Raw genomic sequence first — 23,791 nt, forward strand, 5'->3', positions numbered from 1 at the left:
CGACATAAACTGCTGTCCAATTTCGGCATCTTTTCTTGCGCAACATTAAGAGAAACCCTCGTTATTCATAAAACCATGGACATTCAAAGTCTAAGAACAATGCTGATATACTCGGAAGAACTTTCGCTGAAATGAGCCCAACTCTACTCTTAGCATGAAAGCGACACGGCTCTGTATAAATCCCTTGACAAGTATGTCACTGACGAGAATCATGATCAACCACGACCAATATCAAAACTGGGCTCTGTCAGGCATCTCTCTCACTCTCTCTTTCGCACATGCGCGCCTCGGTCACACACCTAAAACGTGAACCACTCTGCGCCATTGTCTGAATCGATATGACTGGAAATAAAACATCACAGAAGGCAAGGATTCCAGCGAGGCAGAGCACGCCTCTGAGGGGAATACGGACTCAGCCTTTAATACTATCGCGAATCACAGAGCACTCTCGTCAGGACGAAGGATAACGATTGCATACTCTGGCCGGCGCTCCAGTAGGGGCCGGGCTGACCTACGTCGGTATTTGGCACCTGGCCTTCGCCGGCTCAGGTATGAAGGAAGAGTGTCACTCGCACAGACTACCCGTAATGCTAAAAAATACTGAGTTGGCCAACGTGAGCGGGTAGGGTGGAAAGTGGGATGAGAACGGGCCTCTGGAGCTACAGGGTAACGAGACGGTGCGAGCGCCGCCGTGTCGAAGTCCGACGCGGCGGCCGGTGAGCAGACGGCGCGCCGGGCCGCCGGCTGGCACGTCCCGGCTCGCGCCGGCGGCCCCAGTCCGAGCGCGGCACGTCACGGCACGATGATGTGCGGCGCCGAGAGCAGCACGGCCACCGTGGCCACCACAGTGAACAGCGTGAACACTATGAGACACAGGCGGTCGACCACCATGGCGGCGAACTTCCAGTCGCTGGTCACCACGGCCTCCTCGTCGTCCTGGCGCAGCCGGTCGGTGACGGTGCGCAGCTCGCGCAGGATCAGCTGCAGCTCGCGCGCGCAGCCGGCCAGGCAGCCGGGCGCCGCCAGGTCGTCCACCGACTGGCCCGGCGGTAGGCGCGTGTAGTTGGCGCTGTTGGCGGCCAGTGTGAGCGGCCCCGGCGCCAGGCCGCCCCGGTAGTCGTCGTCCATGTCCAGCACGTTGGCCAGCAGCGACTTGGACGAGCGCTCCTTCAGCTCCAGCTCCTTCATCTTGTTGTTCATGATGATGTTTTTGCGTGTGATTTTCTCGCCGGGCCGTGACATGCGTAACAGCCACGGCATCCATTGCAGAAAGACGCTCCGAACCTGGCGGAATAGAAATGGGTATGAGAGGAGCGCCGCTACGGGAAGTGGCTCAGGGTCACGGCTACAGAGGGCGTCACTGGATCTGGGAGCTGCTGAAGAAGCACGCAGAGAGGGCGCCACTAGGTCTGAGAGCGGACAAAGCAGCACTCTCGGAACGGGCGCCATCAGACCTCAGAGCTGACACACAAGCACGGTTAGAAAGGTGCCATAGGAGGTGGTGGGTGAGGCAAGAGGTTTGTTTGTGAGAGTGCCACTAGTTTGAACCGTGCTGGAGGAACAAGGCAGGAAGAGCGCCTCCGGATTCGATCGTGCGTCGTATGCGGAGATGAAACTATAACGTGTGTCGAAATATGCTAAAATAAACGCGTACGATGTATTGACGTCTGTCAATGGTCATCCATCGACGGCTAAGGACTGTACATATAACGACACAAGTCTCAAGTAACAGGCTGAGTCGAGTCGTGACACTTATAAAAGACGAGAAGGATAGACAGTGTGCTTCTCACTTAGGGACTGTTTGGGCATCCAGGGGGAGGAAAGGGACTGTGTGCTCACTGCTCACCCAGGGTGCCATCTCGTGCGTCTCGCCGGAACGGTGGTGGTAGTTGAGGATGGGGAAGGGCAGTGTGCTCCCTCAAGGGCAGTGTGCTCCCTCAGGGGCAGGGCGCCATCTCGTGCGTTTCGCCGGAGCGGTGGTGGTAGTTGAGGATGGGGGAAGGGCAGTGTGCTCCCTCAGGAGCAGTGTGCTCACCCAGGGCGCCATCTCGTGCGTTTCACCGGAGCGGTGGTGGTAGTTGAGGATGAGCACCGTGCTCACCACCGATGACGCCACCATGAACATGATACAGTTAAAGTAGGTCCCTGGTGGTACGGAGGGCGTCAGACTGGGCGGCGGCGGCGCTCGCGGCGGCTGCGGTCAGAAATAGACCTGCGCCCCGCTGGACGGCAGCGGTCTGAACAGGGACCGAGCCCGAGCCGCGCCGACGACTGACGGCCACTAACGGCACACGGCCCTTGTCAACACAGGTGATTATTGATTCAGACGAAAACGTAATGGATGTAAGCTTTGCAAACAGCTCGTGCGCCGGTTACATTTAACTGGGCTCAGTTCCAGGTCCGGGAGCATAGTCAAACAAGCTTCAGTGGCTTAGTTTAGGCTTAATCGTATGCACATAGATAACAGCGGACCTGATTTGGTCCTATACTGCTGGGCTGGACCCGTTGTTACCGACCTGTCTATACATAGCAATACACGAGTCTGTTGCAAGCTGTATAATTCACCATATCATCCGTAATCTACAGTTGATTATTCTAATTTAGTGATCAGTTGTAGATTAACTGTGAGTCTGCGACGTTCAGTTGCTTCTTCACTGAATAAATATTGAAATATTGAAATTGAAACGTTTTTTTTTCATTTTACATCAAAACTTGGGAGAACTTTGTTTACATGAAGATACTGTCAGCAAAATCTTACTTATTGATTCAGTGCTTGGAAACTGAATGAATGTTCAAATAAGCATAGCTAATTGGTTAGTGCCTAACAAGTTAAAAAGATACACAGTTTACTTAAACAAAAATTAATTATTAGTAGGCTGCAATGTTGCCTCTGCCTCGAATTGCTCAATGCTTAAAAACTACCCTTACTTTACCAAAACAAAAGTCATACACACACATATTGAACACTGATAACACATTTAGCGACATTACACTTATGTGAAACAAGTTTTCACTTGGAAAAGCGACACGGTCAAATATGCATGCTTCAAACACGGTGAATGACAGGAGCCATGCAATAGCAATAGGCTTGTCATTTTAAAAGTGTTTTAGTCGGATCGTTTATCAGTTTAACGGAGTGCCTTAAGCATCCCTGTGGTTAATTGTCCGGTTTAATGCATGCATATTTTAGTTACATCTTTAACATATTTATGTGAGTTATGCAAAGCATATTTCCATCTGCAAACAAAGTGACGTGTAATCTATGCAAGCTCCATGGATAGATGCGAATGCTTTATGGCGCATCAGATGGGACATCACGGATCTCAGTGAGAAATTCCGCAGGGGATTGGACGGCAACAGCATCCTTTCAATGAATTCCGTCAAAGCCGGCGAGGGAGGCATGATTGGCTATTACCGCGTTCTGTTTAGGCAGGTCACAAGTGCGCCAGTTACCAAATTTAGACACATCTCTGTGCTGACTCAGAGGTATTGCACATACCTATTTTGGCAATAGGTATGTGTAAAGATAGCCAGAAACAGCTATCAATAGGCTGAAGTTTGCAAGGGAGGTGGGAATTGAACCGAAAATGTTTGTTATAGAAAGCCAATTGATCACGAAGCAAGAAGAAATAGTGCTTTGAAATTAAAAACAAATTAAATATTTTGAAAGCGGACCTGATTGGATGGCGCCCTTGTGCCTGGCTGGTTTAGTGTCACGTATCAGATACATTGCCCGTTATAACACGCGCGCCACGGTCACACTGCGGAGCGGGGTCACACCGACACAGAGGGGGGAGGGGGGGGCGTCGGCCGCAGACAGACACACAGACACAGAGAGGCGCCGCTGCAGCGTGCAGTGCAGCGGCGCTGACGCTGACACAGACCGGTGGCAGTGCTCGAAGTCACGGTTATCAAATGAGCCTGAGACATCAGTAGAAATAAGCTGCAGTGTAATGATCTTCGCATTGCAGGCTGTCTACGTGCTGATAATGTTGCTCTCTTGGTATTTGAATAAGGCAACTGTCAGATCCAGTTACGCCAGAATGGATTGCACGCCCGGGAAAGCAAGACTTCTTTGTCTACAAGATAAAATAGTTAAACACTTATTACGGAGCGAGCGAAGCGAGCGTAGTCTTTCCTTAGATTAACGGAAATTTCTGAGAATGAGCGGCCGGCCGGCCGGCCGGCCGGCCGTGGTCACGGTTTTGCGACGCTTATATCTCAGCAACCACTTGACCGATTTACACGCGGTAATTTTTTTAGGGTAGCTTCATTCCTTCTACCAAGTATTGGACTATTCCCGATGCATGTAGGTAACCCCTTATGCACGTGCCACGTGCAAAACGAAGAGGTGTCACTTTTGTAATTGTTGCAATATCTCGGTAACTACTTGGCCGATTGCGCTGAAAGTTGGCATGTAGGTAGGCACCCACTAGGCAATGCATATCCATGTGCCAGAGTTGGGGTGCTGCTGCACGTGCGCACGTGCAGGGGTCGATTCCAGATCTCGAGAACGGCTGGACCGATTGCGCTCAAATTTGGTACACGGTTACGGAGCAGTTAGTAGGGTGCAGTGCACAAGTCAGTTGGGACCCATTTTGCACGTGCGCACGTGCAGGGTGCCGCTTCCAGATCTCGAGAACGGCTGGGCCGATTGTGCTCAAATTCGGCACATCGCTAGAGACCGGTTAGTAGGGTGCCGTGCACAAGTCAGTTGGAGGTACCCCCTCGCAATTTCGCACGTGCAAGGCCCACCCTCTCGCTCGCTCCGTTAGTCGCCCCATAAGGCGCTATACTGGTTTATGTGAACGGATCTATTCGCTCTTTGCACCATACTCTTGTCAAGCAATATAAACTTACAAATTACGAATGTCGATGTGCTAATCTGAACGGTAGGTACGCAGAATTTCGTCTGCTAATTTCCTCTCTCCCATATGGCTCGGTCGGGTATAGGTCCAGCCATTTCCACTCTGAGTCAGTTTCTCATCTGCGCTGTCCCACGGGGAATTTATAGCACCGAGAAGCCAGTGATGGTTCGGTGACATTACGACATAAGTCATAGTTGCCGGCAGTATATCCGTGTAAATTACGGCCGGATAAAGGCACGCCGCGCCGCCAATACCTACAGCTCTCTGTCGGCAGTGGCGCACGGCCGGTCGCGGCTCGTAGCAGCGGCGCCGGTCAATAGAGCTCGCTCGGCCGGCAGCTCGCCGCAGCTCGCACAGAGCTGGCAAAGCTCAGTCGGCAGACGCGGCTGCACCGTCTGCCCGGATCGTGCGGGCAGCGCGCGCTCACAGAAAGGTAGCACTATCCTTTTCTGCACCTGCTGTCTGATCGCGCTCGCAAAACAAAACCCTAGCGACAAGGATGTTGTTTTTCAGATGATTGATGAATATCACTTGAAACAGTAATTAACGACCATATGTGAAGAGGCGGTGTGTATTCCCAAAATAAGGTAAAAATTCGGCAACTGATCAACAGAGCGCAAGTAAGAAATGACAGGGAGGCTCAGCAGACTCAAACTGAAGTACCGCCAGACAAGTGAAATTTTTGTGTCTGCCTTTCCCTTTACTTTTCGCCTCACCTCCTCATCGTCACACGATCCCTACGACTTTTTGTGTTTTCTGGAAACCCTATTAGTTGCATCTGACACAATTTACTGGCGAGTCAAAACGTCCTGATTGCAACGTTATTGCGCCATAAAAGGTCGTATAGTATAAGTTATGGGCAGCCCGTGATAAAACTCACCTTAGCTGCCGGTTTTATGCCAAGGGAAATAGATCGCGCTTTGCATGCAATCACTGTCATGTTTTGTGAGACATTTACGGGTATTCATAGCTGGTTGTTGCCAGAAAAGATAAATTTCCGATTTTTCAAATAGGTTAAACTCAAAGCCCGTAATGTCACGTCAAGCTACAAAAAGAAGCTTATTGACAAATGGAGAGAGTTCTATCGATTGAATTCCCGCCAACTCATTGCCTTTGCGGTCCTCGCTTGGTCTGAATCGTATTTTTCGTACACTGCAGTCTTGCAATCTGGACAACTATAGCGATCCTGATCTTTTCATCAACTCCCGCGGTAAACCATCAAAATCGTACTATCAGATTTTCTCAGAGCGTTCATCTGACGAGGAACAGGTAAGTGACGATGTGAGAGCGTTATGTATTTATCGATGTATGTAATGGTCAACTGCCATGCTACAGGGCGACTTGGTGTCGAAACATACGTCATCCTTCGCTCATCATGCGGAGTAGCCTCCTGTTGAGTGCTGGCCTATGATGTAGAGATCACAGCGCTTGGAGGGAGAGAGAGTGTGAAACGTAATGAGAATATCACAGAGTTGATGGAGAGAGAGGGCTGGGAGGAGCGCGACACGTTCTGACGGAGCGTGATGGAGGCACATCGAACACACATGCCAGCCCGGACAAATGCAGCCGAGTTGGGGTGGCGACTGTAGAACACAACGGGACGGAGGGCACACCGGGGCGGGGCACAGTGAACACGGACAGAATGGCCAGAGAACCGGCACACCAGCCGCTCAACAGCGGAGGGCAGGGCGCACACCGACACACAAACAAAGAAAGATGGAGAGAGACAGAGCGACGACCGTGCGGGGCGGGAGGGCCGGCGGTATACGCGGGGCGGCGGAGGCGGCGCCGGTCGCGGCTTCATCCACCCCTGGCTCTCTACCTAATACAGGCATTGCATCTGACACTTGCGGAAGTGTCTCCGCGACTAGATTGTGGAACACGGTCAGGGAAAGAAGAATGGTGACGCCTGAAATCACAGACAGACATGATGTGACCGTCACCGAGCTCATTGGGGCGCTCTGTGCGTCATACCTCCTCTCGCCGGGTAATTTTGAGATCGGGCTTTTGTGATGTCACCTCTGATGTGCCACAGTATTATTAGATAGTGGGCACGCAAAGGTTTTTACCTATCAGTGGGACTGCGTCGGATGTAGTGGGCATACTCTCTGCCACCATATTTAGAAAGACAGTGAGCGATAGCAAAATGGTAACACCTAAAACAGGAATGGGAGCAGTGAGTGGGAGCCGGAGCGGGCACGGGCACGGGGGACGAACGGGCCACACCAGCGCCGACGCCGGACACCAGTCTGAAAGAGAGAGACAGAGCGCGGCGGGTGAGACAGAGAGACGAGCAGCGAGAGACGGCGGCGGCGCGAGCGCGCGCGGCGCGGGCGGCGGGGACAAGCCAGGGCGGCGCCGGGGCCAGCAGGGACACCGAGAAAGACCGTGCAACATCGTCTGCAGTGCTGAAAGCGAACAGCTATCAAGCACAAAATTTAGGTGGTTTGATTTAGATGACATTGGTGGGGTTCGAGATCAGCTTTTATTGATTTATCCGACGCAAGTTAGGCACATCGAGTCGAGCAGAGACTCTAGCGGCGTCGCCGGCCAGCCGGCGGGTCGGCCGGCGGGTCGCCGTGCTCTGTGTTACCTAGTAGGGGCACAGCCTCTGAGGTCTCTGGCATATTTGCAGCGACTTGGTTCAGAAACACTGTCAGAGAGAGGAGCACTGTGACGCCTGGCGGGAGAGAAGACGCGGTCATCAGGCTGCGGCGCAGAGCTCCCAGATCAAACAGAGCACCTGCCTCCAGCCAGCCAGACAGACAGACAGACAGAACGAGAAGAGATTGAGATAGATAGGGCAAGAAAGAGCGCGCAGAGAAGAGCGACAGAGCGCTGCGGCAAGCGACGCGGAGAGGCTACCGGCCTCCGCGGCTCTGTGTCTAATGCCGCAGAGGCCCCACTGAAGCGGTTAATGGTAAACGAAAAGAAATAATTGTGAGCGAGTAAACGAAGCCTAACTCAGATTGGGAGACAGGCGGTGCAAGAGGAGACGACACCGATCAGCGGAGGACAGGGTCGGTGGCCATGCGGGCTCGGCGGCGGATGGGGGGGGGGGGGGGCGTGCGGCCCGCGGCCAGGGCAGGTCCCTCGGGGCAGGCCGGACCGGCCAGCGCTCGTGGCCTGCAACAGGTGCCGGTGTTAACCACACAACGTCTGCGCAGCACGCCAGCGGCCGCTGAGCGGTGGCCAGCAGGCGACACGCGCGCAACAACACTCGGACGCTCGGACACGCGCGTACAAACACACACATAAACGCGAGCGCGCCTGCGCCATTTCAGGTGTAGTGGTGGGATAAACGAGAAAAGCATGCTCTGGCGGAGGTTACCTCGCGCGGCCTGGAGAGCTGGGACGGATGGAGGCGGGATGGACCAGTCCCCGGGAGTGACACAGAGAGCTCGACAGACAGAGAGAGCGGGCGACTCGCGCGGCCTGGGGCCGCCGAGCGCTGCCCACCGGCGGTGGAGGTATCACGGCGACAGAGGCAGATAGAGACAAACCAAACATCACCAAAGCCTCTTCTGTGCTCTTGTTTGAACTGGGTTTCACACGTACCAAACATCCCTAGCATTGATTACGTTACATCAGCACTTTGTCAGAGTTGCAAAGTGGTGCACTCATGAGAACGCACCACTTCTCATGATTATAACAACCACGAGAGCGTGGACTATTATCACTAAACTGAGTAATCACAAAGCTGCAAGTAAATACTAGTTCCTGAATATGCCAGTAGGCTGCTCACAATAACTGGTGCCTAATGGACCAAAACAGAGGCCTCATGAGCCAGAGTGGCGGCCTGAAGGACCCAAGTGCCATCTGGGAGCCATAGTGGCTGCCTGAAGGGCCTGGTGGCTGCCTGAAGGGCAGCTATGTCGGCGAGCCCGTCCTACCTAGAGTCAGCTTCTCGCCCGAGTCAGGCGGCAGAGTGAAGGCCAGTAGAACCATGGTGGATATCAGGATACCGGGAAGGACCAGGTTGTGAAGGTAGTAGAGCGTTCGCCGACGGATTCTGACTGAGTACGTGATGTCGATGTAGGGTTGAGGGCAACAGGCGTACGATAGCTCATTGCGCTTCCCCGGAATACCTGCAAAACGTCACACATGTGAGCATGCGAGCGATACTTCAGTCGCGCGAACGGTTCGGACTAGCACTGCAGGCGAGGAGGGTGCCAAGGAGGACTTTTGATAATCAGCCATCCATCCGCAGTTTCAGCTGCGGCTGTTCCGATTTACGCAAGCCGCCACTGGGCTTTCAACTTGATCCTGTCGCCGAACCAGGATCACTGTCAAATGGTATCCGTTTGAGACGAGCCTTAGCCCTCGGAGAAGCTCTGATCATGTCTGAGGCTGATGAGTTCCCTGGCACCCTCCTTCACCCGGGACATACACTCGAGAGGGGCGCGCTCCGGCCAGGCCCGACAGCCGGCCGGGCGCCTGTTTACCTAGGCTGAGTTTTTCTCCGCTGTCGGGCGGCAGAGTGAAGCCCAGCACGGCCATGGAGGCGATCAGCACACATGGTACTATTAGGTTGGAGAAATAGTACAACGTCCGTCTTCGGATCAGTATTGTGTACGTTATATCAATATATGGTTGTGGACAACAGGCGTACGAGATTTCGTTACGCTTTCCAGGTACACCTAAAACAGAGGAGAGGTAACAAAACAGAGCATACGTTCAAACACTGGCTCTTAGTTATTCTCGGTTATTTATTGCAGAGCTCTAATTGAACATGCAATTATTGATCATTTTTAGAGCTATATTAGTTAATACTGAAACAAAACGAATAGGAAAGTTACGGTTTCTTCCACTAGCTTAGCAGAACATGTGCACGTACAACATTCAGTGTTCCGATAGTACGCAATTATCACAGCAGGTTTAACGGAGGCACACTTTTCACTTTATGCTAACGTCGTTAAACAATATCCAGGCTAGGAAGTTGCTAGTTAGCATACCTGTTGATACCTGCAACAGGTGAATTCCTGATCAGTGATCATATGGACTGTGCTTGTGAGCTTCTCTGCGTGTTTGTGCCTTACGTATACTCTGATTTACGAGTGATAGGAGTGCTAGATAATCGGATTAAATATCTTTTACTTTGCTCGTTGGAAGACGTGATGCTTTTGAGCTAAGCGTGGTACGGACAAAATGGCAATGTTTTGTCATCTGCTGCTCGGAAAGTGTCATAAAGACATAAACTGTGGAATGTTGAAATAGTGGTAGGCGAGACATCATAGCCATGATAGGCGAGACAGGTTAGAGTGCATATGGGTGTCGTACGAATACATATGTGTATCACTACATGTATGTCGTGACTCGTGTGCGCTTCATCATCTGTTTGCTATGTCGAGGCGGCGGTGTGCGGTGGGGTGACGCCCGCCCCGCATGGACTGCGATCTCACCGAGCAGGGTCCACTCCCCATTGGGGATGAAGTTGCTGGCATCCCCCTCGTCCGACGGCAGGATCAGGTCCAGCTGGTGACGCAAAACAAGACACACAGACACGCACACAGGGCGTTATGTTTGGTAGTGGTGGATCTCACGCATGGTGACAAGCTGTTGCACCCAAATAAATGTGCTTCCTTGCGTTACCTATGCGAATAATTTTCGCTACGGCCTTGGACATCCCTTTGTGACTGATTGGCGAATGGCAAGATGATAAAATCAGCATTCAAAATAACTTCAGTCAAGATCATTTGATGCTACACCTGTATAATTAATCTCGGATCATTTCCTGACAAAAATGGCGTTGAGAATATGAAGAGCAGTGGGATGCAATTAATCCTCCAAGCCCTGCTCCAAAGCAACTGATAGGAGAGGGGGCGAGTACTTACCTGCCAACCGTCGTACGTCCACGAACCGAATTTCATTTTACACTCCTGGTCATCGAACGGAAACCAGGTGATGTCGATTTTGCATGTCGACTTGAAAATACCAGGAGGTACATATAGACAGCTCCCGTTGTTTTTTAATACCACATTGGTGGGATACGTACTGTCGAACTTCTCGTCCGCACTGAAAGCCACACAAGACAAAGAAACATAGAAATGAAACTGGCAAACATGATCTCAAGCGTCACCCAAAACGTTACTTAGGCTTGGCTCGAAGTAATCGCATACAGTATTTAAGTCCTATAACTTGACTTAGAGAGCTTTAGTGTTCCCAGTCCAGAATATCACCAAAAATCGTTCCAAGAAGGTTCAGTGGGATGTGAGGATTGAGCATGTTCAAATTAGTTGCCAAAATTCTAAAAATGCATGTCACACCTCGGTCACAATAGAACGTACCTGTTGTACATTAGAACATCTGGTTTCCAGATGTTTTTCGGTGGTATCCGGAGGTCCTGAACGCCCCCGTACTCCGAGGCGTTCCACCTCAGATTCACATCATTCCATTCCTGGGTCACACAACAACAGCTGTAAATGACGTACGGGCAGCCTTCCATTGGCAAAGTTGTCAACTGTAGGTTCCTTATTTCTCAAAAGCGCACTTATATGAAGACAACAAACACTGACTGGTGCATAGTTGGTAAGAGGAGATGGCTGCAAGGGTTATTTCGTCTAAAGCATTTCAACTCGCAAAGGCCATGACAAGACCTAATGAAAATGGATTCAATACCCAATCTGTCTCATACCTTTTACTTGTAATGGAAGGAAAACGACAGTAAAAAGCTTCGAGTACGTATTCAAATTGGAACCAAAATATGCAAATCACCTAAGAGCGAAGATGAGACGGAGAGCAATATGAAGCAAGAAGGGATAAGAGCGGAGGGAGAAAAATACGAAAGTGAAGGTAAATTGGTTTCAATATTCCTCAGACGTGGAACATTGCAATGAAATACACAGCAGAATCTCGTGGGGAAAGCCATCCCATGCATGCTAAACAAGCATATGTGCTTGTACTATTCACACCTTGTATACCCTGACTGGCCAAAGTCAGGCGATAAAAGTGGTAGGTATAGTGGTGCAGCTAGCAGGGGTGCCTTGAACATCAAAAATCACAACCGCATTACCATTCACATTATTTACTAAATGCACTGAACAATCTGCTGACGAAATAACGGATAGCGTGGGTGGCCTGAGACATGCAAAATGTGATGTTGATGCATGCGGGTCTGATGAAGCGACAAGTGCAGGTATGGACTGTTATGAGAACTCACTGCCCACATATGTCAGGTAGTCGCTGCCAAAGAGAGTATTGCCCAACAGAGAAAAGCGATAGCAAAGCTTTTGATAGAAAGCTATTGATCGTGCCACCGGCAGCTGACTTTGAGAAGTCGTTCAAGCTGACAGGTGCGGACGGTCCCGACATGAGCAGACAGCGGTTCCATCTAGTTATCGGCAGGCCAGTCACTTACCAAATTTAACCACACATTCGTAATTAGCAGCTGATTCTTCTCATCCTACGGCGGCGAATCGGAAACAAACAGCAACAGTTTAGAGGACGGTGCGTCAGATGACAGAGGACTGCAGCCTCCCAACCCACACACCATCATAATCAACAAATAAACCTGTCACACCCCACCCACATGGCACACACGTGAAGTCTCCTACAGGTCCTTGGAAACAAAAACTGCCATTTAATAATTGTTTTAAAGCTGCCCTCTCATGATTTTAGTCATCGGTGCTTGCCAGTTGCGGCACTGTATAATAGACAGAACGTCAGCCGCCCTTACATCTGCCCGCAGGGCTGTAAATAATCTGCTCACGGCGACGACCAAATGACGAGTTCCACCCAGCACAATATGGGAAGCCGCGCGGCATTCACTGGTATTATACGGAGGCACGAGAAAATCGCTACTTCATATCTGACAGCTATGCGATCATAAAAGCCTTTCCTAAGGATAACTGCCAAGAGGATTTACCGCATCAAATAGCTATTCGTGCATAGAATCTCTCCGGAGGTGGGATCTACCCAACAGCAAAAGATGAGCTCAGCCACGCTTCACGCAGAAGTCGCTACACCACCGCTAACGATATTATCCAGATCATGAACTTTACCTAAGCTTTGTGCTATTCTTTGTGCTCTCTGAACAAATACACAGGTGGCTCACTTCTGCTACACCCGTCACAGGCACGCCCGGCCGTGTCAGGAGAGCTGGCCGGCCCGGGCCGCGGCCTGTTTCGGCGTGGCGCTCGTGCGCTGATCCCAATAAGCCCATCGTCAGCCAGGAGGTATGGAGCCATCCGGCGGTGGATTGGGCGCCTGCTCCGGCCGGCCGGCATATATCGCCGACCGCGCGCCGGCCGACAGCTCGGAACGCTGAGCGGAGCAGCGGTGGAACGGCGGGCTGAGCAGCCCTGGATCGGCGGGCGTAGTGGAGAGGGGCCGCCGCGCCGGGCGCAGCGGGCCTGAAACGTCGGGTGCAGGAGTGGCTGCGGAACCCTGAGCTGAGCGGTGGTGCTATGTGGACTGGCCAACGGCTCCGAAAGGCCTGCTCCCACTCGGAGGAGCAGTACAGCAATTATAGCATCCCACACTCGCAGAGAGAAATGACAGGATGTGAATAAGAGTCACAGAGAACCGACCAACAGGCTAGCTCCCACTTATCTCACTGAGCAGCCACAGTAGGTACACGTAGCGACCACCTGCAGCACAGTAAGCGGGCCAGAAGGCCCCCACACTCTCACAGAGGAGTAGCGTAAAAAGACTGACCACCGACTCCCTATACAGTATACATACATCGGCTACCATACACGGAAACGGCACCCATGAATGGCTCATACACCCACTGAACAATGACGGAAAGGACAACAACCGCAGCAGTCGTACAAAGAGGCGTGACAGGACGCGAGCCGACCGCAGGCTCTCGACACAAAGAAGCGGCAATATGTGGAGAGACCGACGATTGTGCACGTTTGACTGTCATTATGGGTGATGTAATTAGAGTTCTACTGCAGCTCACTCATTTACGCGATGTACGCTGTCTGTTAAAAATGTTGGCAATATTTTACACCGAATCGCTAGACTACCTGTACATTATCTTCCCAAGACCCAAATTAGATACAAGATTAATCGGATTTGGTTAGTTCCGTGTAGAAGCGGATCATATGATATTTATATTTGATTGCTAGTTGCTGTGATCCCGGATCCAGTGCTGTGCTCGTCGTTTATTGGCTCGGCGTCTGCACATGTGATCTCCGTTCATTTATTACATTATTTATATACGACACACGAGCCGCCACATGGCGAGCTGTATTTCCCGGTACATTGCTACCCTCCGCTGTGTGCCAAATTTGGGCTACCTATGCGGCATTCCCCTGTTTGATCTATTTGGCATTAGATTTATCATGTGGCCTGCGTGGCCGATTCTGTGAGAGCTGTCAAAAAGCAATCCCATCACATCCATTAGCTCTCTTAGCAGTAGCACTACAACACTTCTTGTGAGGTCTTAGTCCCCCGCCAACTCCTGTCGGCCTGCATCGGCCTATGTTGGCCTGTATCGGCCTGCACCGGCCTGTATCGGCCTTTTTTGGTCTGTGTCGGTCTGTATCGGCCTGTGTCGGCCAGTGCAGCTCTCAGGGAGCGGGGTCGGCCTGTGTCGGCCTGTATCGGCCTATACTGGCCTATGTCGGGCAGTGTCGGCTGTGCAGCTCTCGGGGAGCAGTGTCGGCCTGTGCAGCTCTCAGAGAGCGGTGGCGGTATGTGTCGACGTGTATCAGCATGTGTCGGCCTATATTGTATTGTATTGAACAATCATGAGCGATCCACATTCTGACAGTGCGTGGCGATTGTGCAGCCTCTCAGGGAGCGGTGTCGGCCTGTGCAGCTCTCAGAGAGCGGTGTCGGTCTGTGTCGACGTGTATCAGCCTGTGTCGGCCTGTGCAGCCTCTCAGGCAGAGGTGCAAAAACCTGCCAACTCGCCAACCAGAGTATGTGCCAGAGGTAGCACTTTTAGCCCATGAAACGTGACAGATTACGGTCAAGTAGACACCAATTAGAGTGTCAGTTTCTATATTCCATATAAATGCGAATAGTAAGATAGCTAGCTACTACGGGGCTCCACTTCTACTCATTTGTCATTTTGCAGTAAGTTTACTTTTTGCAGTAAATTAGCTGTGGATTATAATCGTAACGGCTGCGTCATAACTGTACGCATTTACGGGGGGCTGCAAAAAGCCGGCGGATTCTGTCACGCGGCGGCTGTCTCCATTGTAAATCCCCATTGCCTGGCCGTGGAGTTGGCGAGAGGCCGGCGGATTGTCACGCCGGCTGTGACAGTTTGTGACAGTGTGTTTTGAGTGTCTTAGCCGGGCTAGGGAGGTGAGGTGAGGCAGTATGGGATCCAACAGCATTACTACGGCTGCGCGGGCAAGATGTGCGGGCTGTTTGTATGCCCCCAGCACAAGATGTATGCTGTGGATAGTATTATTTATAGTTCAATCAGTCTTGAAGCATGTGGATGTAAGATGAAGACGAGCAATAGCCAATAACCCCTGAGGTGAGATTCAGCTAAAACTGTCAGCATACAAAAACTCAGTCAGAAAATTTGGCATAAGTGTATATTGATATGGGAATCCAATTTTGGCTGTCTACCCTGCTGTCAAAATTGAAATAGATGAGTATTCAATTAGGATGCATTCACATTTTTATTTGAATCATATGAATGAAATATTTTAGATTAAGGCTGGCATCACCATTTTTGTGTGCAAAACCTTGGGAGGAAAATTGATAAAATGTTGGGCAGCTCAAATGCTGCCCCTCCGTCGACCTTCAGGTTATGTTTGCATAATAACCTGCTTTTGTTTGTGCCGCAGCCTACACGTTTTACATAATCCAAGTTTTTCTAATGATTTTCAGTACCTATCCAAAATGTGCTTACCTTCTTTCAACTAGGCCATAGCTTTGACAATACCTGGCCTCTAGTTAGAAAATTGACAATGTTTTTGGTTTGCAGCATATAGGCACTTACCCATTTTCATGCTTTCTATTGTGTAGGGTGCCGTTGTGTACCAGGCTGTGTGTCATTTCTGCCTCTAAACCAACTTAATTTTATTTATCTCAAGTGAATTATCATAATAGTTAGTCTTATAAAAGTACTAACTATAGTTAATGCACACCTACTTACTGCATTTGCATAATCAGAGTCCGAAGGCAGGTGTTTTAAGGGTTTCAATATTTGAATATTGTTGAGAAAAGAACAGTAGAAATAAATGTCAGGTCTCAAGGAACTCAATAAGAAGAGTGCCTTATTATTGGAACCTGTCCTAAAATATGTTAAAATTCAAGAAATGATTAAAATTTCATAGATCAGGGAAAAGTAACATCCAGTCATCTCAACGTAAACTCCGTCAGCTGACATCACCTGGTGGATGGAAGCTGCGTGACAGATTCCGTGTGCCACTGGCAAAGTATGTGACAGCTGAAGAGGTTTTTGCACCTCTGCAGTCTCAGGGAGCGGTGTCAGCCTGTGTCGGCCTGTGCAGCTCTCAGGGAGCGGTGTCGGCCTGTGTCGGGGCCTATACTGGCCTATGTCGGGCAGTGTCGGCTGTGCAGCTCTCGGGGAGCAGTGTCGGCTGTGCAGCTCTCGGGGAGCAGTGTCGGCTGTGCAGCTCTCGGGGAGCAGTGTCGGCTGTGCAGCTCTCGGGGAGCGGTGTCGGCCTCTGCAGCTCTCAGGGAGCGGTGCCGGCCTGTGTCGGCCTGTATCGGCCTTTATTGGCCTATGTCGGGCAGTGTCGGCTGTGCAGCCTCTCAGGGAGCGGTGTCGGCCTCTGCAGGCTCTCCGTCGGGAGGCAGTCCCCGCGGACCGGGGAGGAGGAGGCGGCAGCGCGGCCCGGCCCGGTCCGGAGCCACCGTCGCCGGCTCGGACAGGTCGATGGAGGCAGCGGCGTCGGACGGCGCCGCGAGCCGAACCGAGCGGCTGACCGGTGCTCTCAGAGCCGGAGTGCCAACACGACACGACCGAAACCGGCCGGTAACACGCTATCTGACATCAACGCTCAGTCTTCGGCACAATGGGCACCACCGGACGGAATGCGAAGCGGTGAGAAGGTTGTTAGTTGAATATTTGAAAGAGACTTTTTTAATTAATAAGGAAAAGAAGCCGCTGTAAATACATGAATCTACGGTCATCACGCTAAAAATATGCATGGTAACATTAACGATATTCATGAGCTGAGTGCCGACTTATCCTGTGTTTTCCAGCGACTTTTCCTCACTTAATTACAACATAAATTGCATGCACGGTATGATCATTATTACCAATTGTGAAATACAAAAGTAATATATAGTGCACCATGTATAATGATCGTAATGAATGCCTGTGGAGGGGAAACAGCATGGAAAATTGATAAAAAATATAATGTCAGTGAAATAGAAACGTGTCAAAGGATGCGGCTTGATGTCTCAATCCGTCTGCCGTCCATCTGTCTACTGATCTGTTTCCATGCTGCAATTTTATTCGTTACGCTCGCTGCCATTTTACGTCATGTGCTTTAGCCAGCCCCGGTGTCATTCTCTCCGCCGAACACCCCCGCCGACTTGGGCCGTTGGTTCCTCGTTTGTTGAACGTAATGAAACGGCAAATCTGTCTCACACAGCCCTGTCGCAGCCATTATTGTGTAGTTTATGCCACACATGTGACTGCTCCCGGGGAAAATGGCCGCTCCAGCTGCTAACGGCGCAAAAAACGGTCCCGCGTGGGTGTAGATTAGACGGTGTTGGGAGGAGAAAAGAAAAGGAATATTGTTAGACGTTCACGAATGAAATGTCCAGGAAACGGTTATTTTGAAATTTAAAAAATGAAAAGTCCTTGCTTGTGCGATATAGGTAAGTCGTATTCAATGGATGGGCCAGAATTGTCTTGATTATTGGTCGGATTCTCTTGCAAGCATAATATCATTTAGCACTCTATTCTATTTATTTCATTCTGATGCTACCAAAAGAGATGACACTTTATAGTCTCCTTCACGTCATGAATCTGGAAGATCAGCTATTTATGAACCATACGCGTTCATGTCTCCCTGACAACACATGCGTCTCCTCATACGCCTCGCCCATGCACGGACTGTGAGTGTGCATCACGGGAGGGAACCCTTGACCCGGGGTCAGACCCTCTGCGCGGTCCTGCCGTCCGATCGTCACTCACCACGTCAATGATCTGCTGTAGTGTGAGCCCGAAGCTGACCACCAGCGGTTCGGACTCGTTGGCCACCGGCCGCTCCAGCACATTGTAGTTTTTGAGCAGGTCGTTGAGGATGCGCTTCTCATGCGGCCCCTGGACCGTACCTGAGGTCAGAGGTCAAGGTCAGCGTCATGGGTTGTGTCTAAGGCCTCTAAGGTGTCTGAGGTATCTAAGGTGGGCTGGTTGGGGTATAGTGTTACTGTGTCAGTAGGGGATGAGGGGTGGGCTGTGGGATGGGATGGTATGATACGGACAACACGGGGTTGGACTGTTTGGTGTGGGCAGAGCCACCACGCTATCGTCGGAAATTCGCTGCGACAGTTTAGTTTGAGACTCTGTGTCATGGTGGACCACTTCAGCAAATAACATCATGATGTAATAGCTTGTTAAAGCACTGATACACAGTCAAGCACACGACACTATTGCCGAAATGCGGCTCGCAAACAGAGCCTAAGAACACACGACATTTTTGCTATACTTTTCAAACACAAAGTACCCTAATTATTGCCTTTTTATATCATCTGTTTATTTAGCACTCGACATTTCAAAGCAGCTGGCTTTGGTATGCTTGAGAAATTATCATCAACTTCGTCAACAGCTGTTCGGCCTGCATTTAGAAGAAGCAGAAATTGTCAGCCAGACTCATATATTTACAATGGAAATTAGACTACAGCTGGAGCCGTCATAGCAAAACAAAAATTATTGTCTCATCAAATCACTCTGACACTGATTTCCCTCCCCTCGCACACAAACACACACCGTTCAGCTGCACATATCTCTCCGTCGGTGTCGACAGCCTAGACTGCCGTACTCTCAGCTCTGACCTCCCTGAGCAGCCCTCGTACCATGGCATGGCGCTCCCTGAGCCGACGGACGTGACAGCCATTCATATTTGGCGGCGTGTCGACTGAACCGACTCCTGGGCACCCCGCTCTCCGGCGGCGTGACGTCATGAATGATAAATGCACCGGTGCCTGACGCGCCCCTGAGAGCGCTATCAACGACCACACTCCGAGCTAGATCCACCGGGAGCCCGCTGCTTAGAGCGGTCACGTTTCAGATTTGGACTCCAGTGAGTGATTCTGGAACTACGCTTTAGGTGGTTTGTTCGGTTATAGGGGTTGTTTGGAAAACGGTATCCATCATAGTGTGCAGTGTTGAGTCTGCCAACATAATTTATTCGTGGTTTGATGCATGCATAGGCATGGACGAGCGATGAAAAATGCATTGTCTTCTGTAAAATGATTTACCTTTTCCATTGCAATTCGACTGATTCGCATCGAGCCATCCTGATCCATCAAATCCTATCTTTCCCTGACGCGCCGGTCCACACTGCAGCTTTCGTCGCTGGAGTATAGGCTGCGCCGCAGTACCAGCGTGTTGTGCGGTACAGTCTACCCTCCCGTTTCGAACGCTGTGAGCTGCCGGCGGATAGCGACATTACAAAAAGGGAGAAAGCGGGGCCAGCAGAAGTGGTGAGTGGGAGCCGGGAGGGAGACACGAATAGACAGCAACAGCAAAGAGGGAGCGGCATGGGGAAGCGACGGGGGAGAAGGCACGACGCGTGAGGCAATCGGAAGTTCGCGTGAGCATCTGGCCCTGTCAGTATGTAATCACCGCCCGTCAGGCATGGCGTGCTGTCTGTGACAGACTCTGCTGTGAGGCGAGCGTCGATAATTGGATCTTGACGTCGACTGAAGTCGTCCGAGCTCAATATCAGCGTCTGTTGTGACACCGTTCAGAAATTACGTGTAGAAAAATAACACCGTGTAGGCGTGTAGCCTACATCCAAGCTAGCAGCACTCCTCCCCTATGCAGAGAGTGGCTATAAAATCTGTGCTGCGGCGAAGATAATGACGGCGATGAGGACGTCGGTGATGATTTCGCCAAGCCCGCTCTCAGACCGGCGGCGGCAGCTATCAGCCAGTTAATGCCGGCAGCCTGAGAGGGCGCTCCGACTAAAGCTCCACCTCCCCGCTCCTCTCAGAACGCCCCGTGCCGGCTATCGGCCGTCGGTGCAGAGTCTCCAAACTAGCCCAGATGGAACTGTATGTACTCCTGGTGGCCCTATCACTTCTGATATCAGCTCCCATGAACGTGTATACGCGAACTGTTAATTATACCTGAGACATCTCACATTACCGAACAGCAACTACGCACCTCGGTTCTAATGACGTCACGGCCTCAGGTGACGTCAGCCAGCGTCCAAGAAGTTTCGCGCAAGGAATCCAGAGAGAAATAGTTATCGTCTCCTTTCAGCCAGACGTTCAACGTGACAGAAGGCACTTTTAAAGGTAGTGTGCCAGCTTTCTTGGACCGTATGGAGTTAACCCTAGAACGCCTAGGGGGGGGGGGGGTTGTATCAACCCCCCCCCTGAGTTTTTTTCGAAGTGCACGCTAAACGGCTTGTCGTAGCGGGCTGAAATTTTCAATACCCTCTGGGGCAACCTTTGCGCATCTTTTGCCGAAAAAAAATTGGTCGGGTCATGTCAGGTCACGGAGTTATGACGTCATAAGAGGTACAGCCTCCGGCCGGATTTTCACAAACTGAGTGCCAACGCCCGAGGTTTCCTGCCGGTGGTACGGACATCGGTTGATGGATCGTGATGAAACTTCCCATGCATGTTGGGGCAAGTATTGGCTATCATATGGTATAAAAAATTTGACCGGGTCAGGTCAGGTCACGGAGCTATGACGTCACAAGAGGAACAGCGTCCGGTACTATTTTTGAAAAGCGCCCGAACCACTATTTTGCTAATTCTTGTCACCTCAATGGGAATATGCAGCAATATTAGCTTCTATAGGGAGCAAATGGACCTCCCAAATCCAAAAATACAATCAGATTTCAAAAATTTAAATTGTGATTTTTCGAATTTCTGCCGCCAACTGTGACCTTGCCGACTTCCGGCGCTCCCAACGCGCCATTTTTAGAGCTAGGGAAACGAAATACATACCAAACGATAGAGAATTGATCAAGAAACACGATAGTGAAGGTTTCAAGTCGATATCTCCCACCGTTTTGCCGCAATCGCCGCCGAAAGTTGAAAAAAGTCTATTTTTCCGAAAATTTGACCTTTGACCGGTCAAAAGTAGGTCAAATGTTGATCTAGGACCAAAAAATATACCACCAATCGCGAGATCTCGTTGAGAGCAATCCGTTGGTTTTTTCCGCTAAGCTCTACGACCTTCCGTTTCGAAACGCCAGGGGGGGGTCGTAACAACCCCCCCCCTGGTCGTTCGTGTTATGAGAAATGGCCTGGTCGTGCGAGGGTTAATGGCCCAGGTAAGGAGAACCGGATTTTTAGAACTTATCCATACCTTCAAAACTCATGGAAACGTCTTAAATTCTTCAAATTTTGAGTACCCCAGTGCGAAATTCGCCCCGACGGGTTGTCGGTCGTACCCCAACCACATTTCACACCACTATGAACAATAAATGCACACACTGAAATCGCTATTACCGATATGCTCATCCAATCAAGTTTCGATAAACCCGTTCATCATCATCTCCTGCGGTTTCGAACACGCCTGTTAGGTGGCTTCTGATGCTCGTCGAGGTCGGAATTTCCAAATACGCGTGGTGCGTCGGGCCGCGCGCTCTGACTTCGGCCAAGAAAAATGCGTCAGCTGATCATTGTCATTTCTGCCACTTGCGTGTGGTGAAATGGGGTCATAACTTATAAGACGGCTTTTTCATATCAATTATTTTACATAAAAGTCATATTTCAAACCATAAATAATGTTCGACAGCCAAATAAAAGAAACAATACCAATACGGGCTTACAGTTTAAGGCTCGACATTGTGTTGTCTACGATTAGACAGCTGATAACTCATTCCCGTACGTCGTATGGTCGTAACACTATAATGACCTTTGCTTATTGTCACAAGTGCGCCGCATTCGCGATTGTTGCCCGACGCCTGTTTGCAGGTGAGCCCACTACAGTTGTTATACATATCTAAAAACCGAAAAACTTTTAGGCGAAAAAGGCACTATTCCAGGCCCATTTTTGATTTTTTTGCGATATTAGGTAAAAACAGAAGCTTCTTATCCTAGGAAAAATAAAATGGGAAATCTTTCAAAGGTGGCACACTACCTTTAAGCATAAAGGAAATGTGTAATTTTCATATCGTTTTAAGCTACGTGTGCTAACATGATATTTCTAGCGTGATACCTACGCTGGCGAAAAAAAGTTGCACATGCATGTGAAAAAGTTGCATGCATTAAGACGATAATTGTGCCTTTTGTCAATTAAATATTGACACTACAATTTGCATATTGATACGAATAATATTTGCTTCGATGTAAAAAAAAATTGATATGCACCATTATTGCTTCAATGCAAGTGTTGTATTGTTCCATCTGCCTAATAAGGAATCCCTTATTGAAATCCCGGGTAGCTTGCCGAGCCAAGCCGGAGGACGCAAACGTATTCAGGCTTCAATGCCCAATAATGCTGATGATATGAGTCACGAACTTCATAACTTTGGCTTAGTTCTGTGAAACTTGGAGCTTAAATTGCTAGTGTGACGGAAATGTCTCAAATTGCATCGGAGACTCGACCGCAAGTTAGGCCGAACTTATTCATGAGTTGACCTCACAATGGTTATGCGATTGCTTCCCGACCAGCCGCAGTCAGCATAAGGAAATGTTTGATAGATTATGAGACTTTCTGCTGTGCTCATGGTCGTTAGAATCATTTATACTTCTACACGACTGACATTGATCAGATATCATTATCTAATATCTTATAATCATATCGTATAATTATATAATCATAACTTATACTGGCCATTTATCACGACTCTCGCAACCGTAAGGAAAGGTAAAAATGTATGTAACATGAATATGTTCCTACCAACTTCAATCCACTGTGTTGCGGAGAATCAGTCTCAGGTTGCATTAGCCAGATGATGCACGTAACCGAGAGCCGTCACGTACGTGAGCTAGTTCGGTCGATGTCTATTATTAGCAGGTAGGCTGTGCTGGGCTTAGAGAGCCGGACCGACTCTAGAATGCTTGCACCACGGGCGTGAAGTTGCTGAAAAGAAACGGTGCACTCTAGTCATTGTCTGTTATTGCTCATTTCTGGCGACTGTTGAAGAGGCATGCCTGTTGCATGCTCATGGCTGGCTGATGCATGTGCCTTTGATGTATGCGCGCGTATGTAGTTGGCCTGTGCGCCAGTGTCTGTATGTGACGGCTGCTGCTGATGACCAGACCTCCCCCAGCCCCGCCCCGCCGGGGTCAGCGCTGATGGTCCGGGGCGCGCGGACAGACGGTCCGGTCGGCCCGGAGACCGCGGGGCGGAACGATCACCAGTCACCGGCGGCGGCCATTACTGCAGAGCGGCCATCAGCGGCACACAGAACCCTTTCTGCGTCTGCCGGCCGCCAGCGGAGCAGCGCAGGTCACCTCAGAGCGGTACGGCGGACGAAAACTGCAGACCCCACCAGACCTGACGGCGGCTCCAAACCGTGCCGTTGCTCGGCAGACCAGCAGCGGCGGCGCGCCGGGTCGTTTCCGCTCGGCGGGCGGCTCCGTTGTCTGGCGGCCGCTCTCGGCCGACCGACGGCCGCCGGAAGTGACCGACGGTGCCGGTCGAACGGCAATGGGTTGTCCGGCCGGTCGGAGCCGAGCCGTCCGCGCTCCGCCGGCCGCCGGCCGGTCCTTCCGGCGGGCGGGGCACCGCGCCAGGGGAGCTGCGCTATTATCGCCGCGCCGGTCAGCAGCGGTGGCCACTGTGCCGCTGACCCCCGCCGGTTACAGGGGTAAGCCGACCGGCGCCCGACTGCCGGCCA

The 23,791-nt window shown here is 50.8% G+C and overlaps 1 protein-coding gene across 8 annotated transcripts in view; it reads right to left on the reverse strand.

The window, feature by feature from the left end:
- Positions 1-17: 17 nt before the first annotated feature.
- LOC122391080 (neuronal acetylcholine receptor subunit alpha-7-like) overlaps positions 18-23,791 on the reverse strand; it is a 39,975-nt gene continuing 16,201 nt past the window's right edge. Inside the window, exons 2-11 of one of the 8 annotated variants that reach the window (XM_043384642.1) lie at positions 17,956-18,095; positions 12,226-12,270; positions 11,156-11,265; positions 10,703-10,883; positions 10,271-10,343; positions 8,762-8,956; positions 7,462-7,548; positions 6,938-7,024; positions 2,036-2,145; positions 18-1,284 (exon numbers count right to left, since the gene is read on the reverse strand). In XM_043384642.1, coding sequence (XP_043240577.1) covers positions 793-1,284; positions 2,036-2,145; positions 6,938-7,024; positions 7,462-7,548; positions 8,762-8,956; positions 10,271-10,343; positions 10,703-10,883; positions 11,156-11,265; positions 12,226-12,270; positions 17,956-18,095 — 1,520 coding nt within the window. In that variant the 3' untranslated portion in view covers positions 18-792. Of the gene's footprint in view, positions 1,285-2,035; positions 2,146-6,690; positions 6,778-6,937; positions 7,025-7,461; positions 7,549-8,761; positions 8,957-9,313; positions 9,509-10,270; positions 10,344-10,702; positions 10,884-11,155; positions 11,266-12,225; positions 12,271-17,955; positions 18,096-23,791 lie in introns of all 8 variants that reach the window. The other 7 variants (XM_043384648.1, XM_043384646.1, XM_043384643.1 and 4 more) reach the window with 7 other exon arrangements.

This window comes from Amphibalanus amphitrite, unplaced genomic scaffold (assembly GCF_019059575.1).
Source record: "Amphibalanus amphitrite isolate SeventyFive unplaced genomic scaffold, NRLGWU_Aamphi_draft 000421F_arrow, whole genome shotgun sequence".
NCBI classification, from domain to species: domain Eukaryota; kingdom Metazoa; phylum Arthropoda; class Thecostraca; order Balanomorpha; family Balanidae; genus Amphibalanus; species Amphibalanus amphitrite.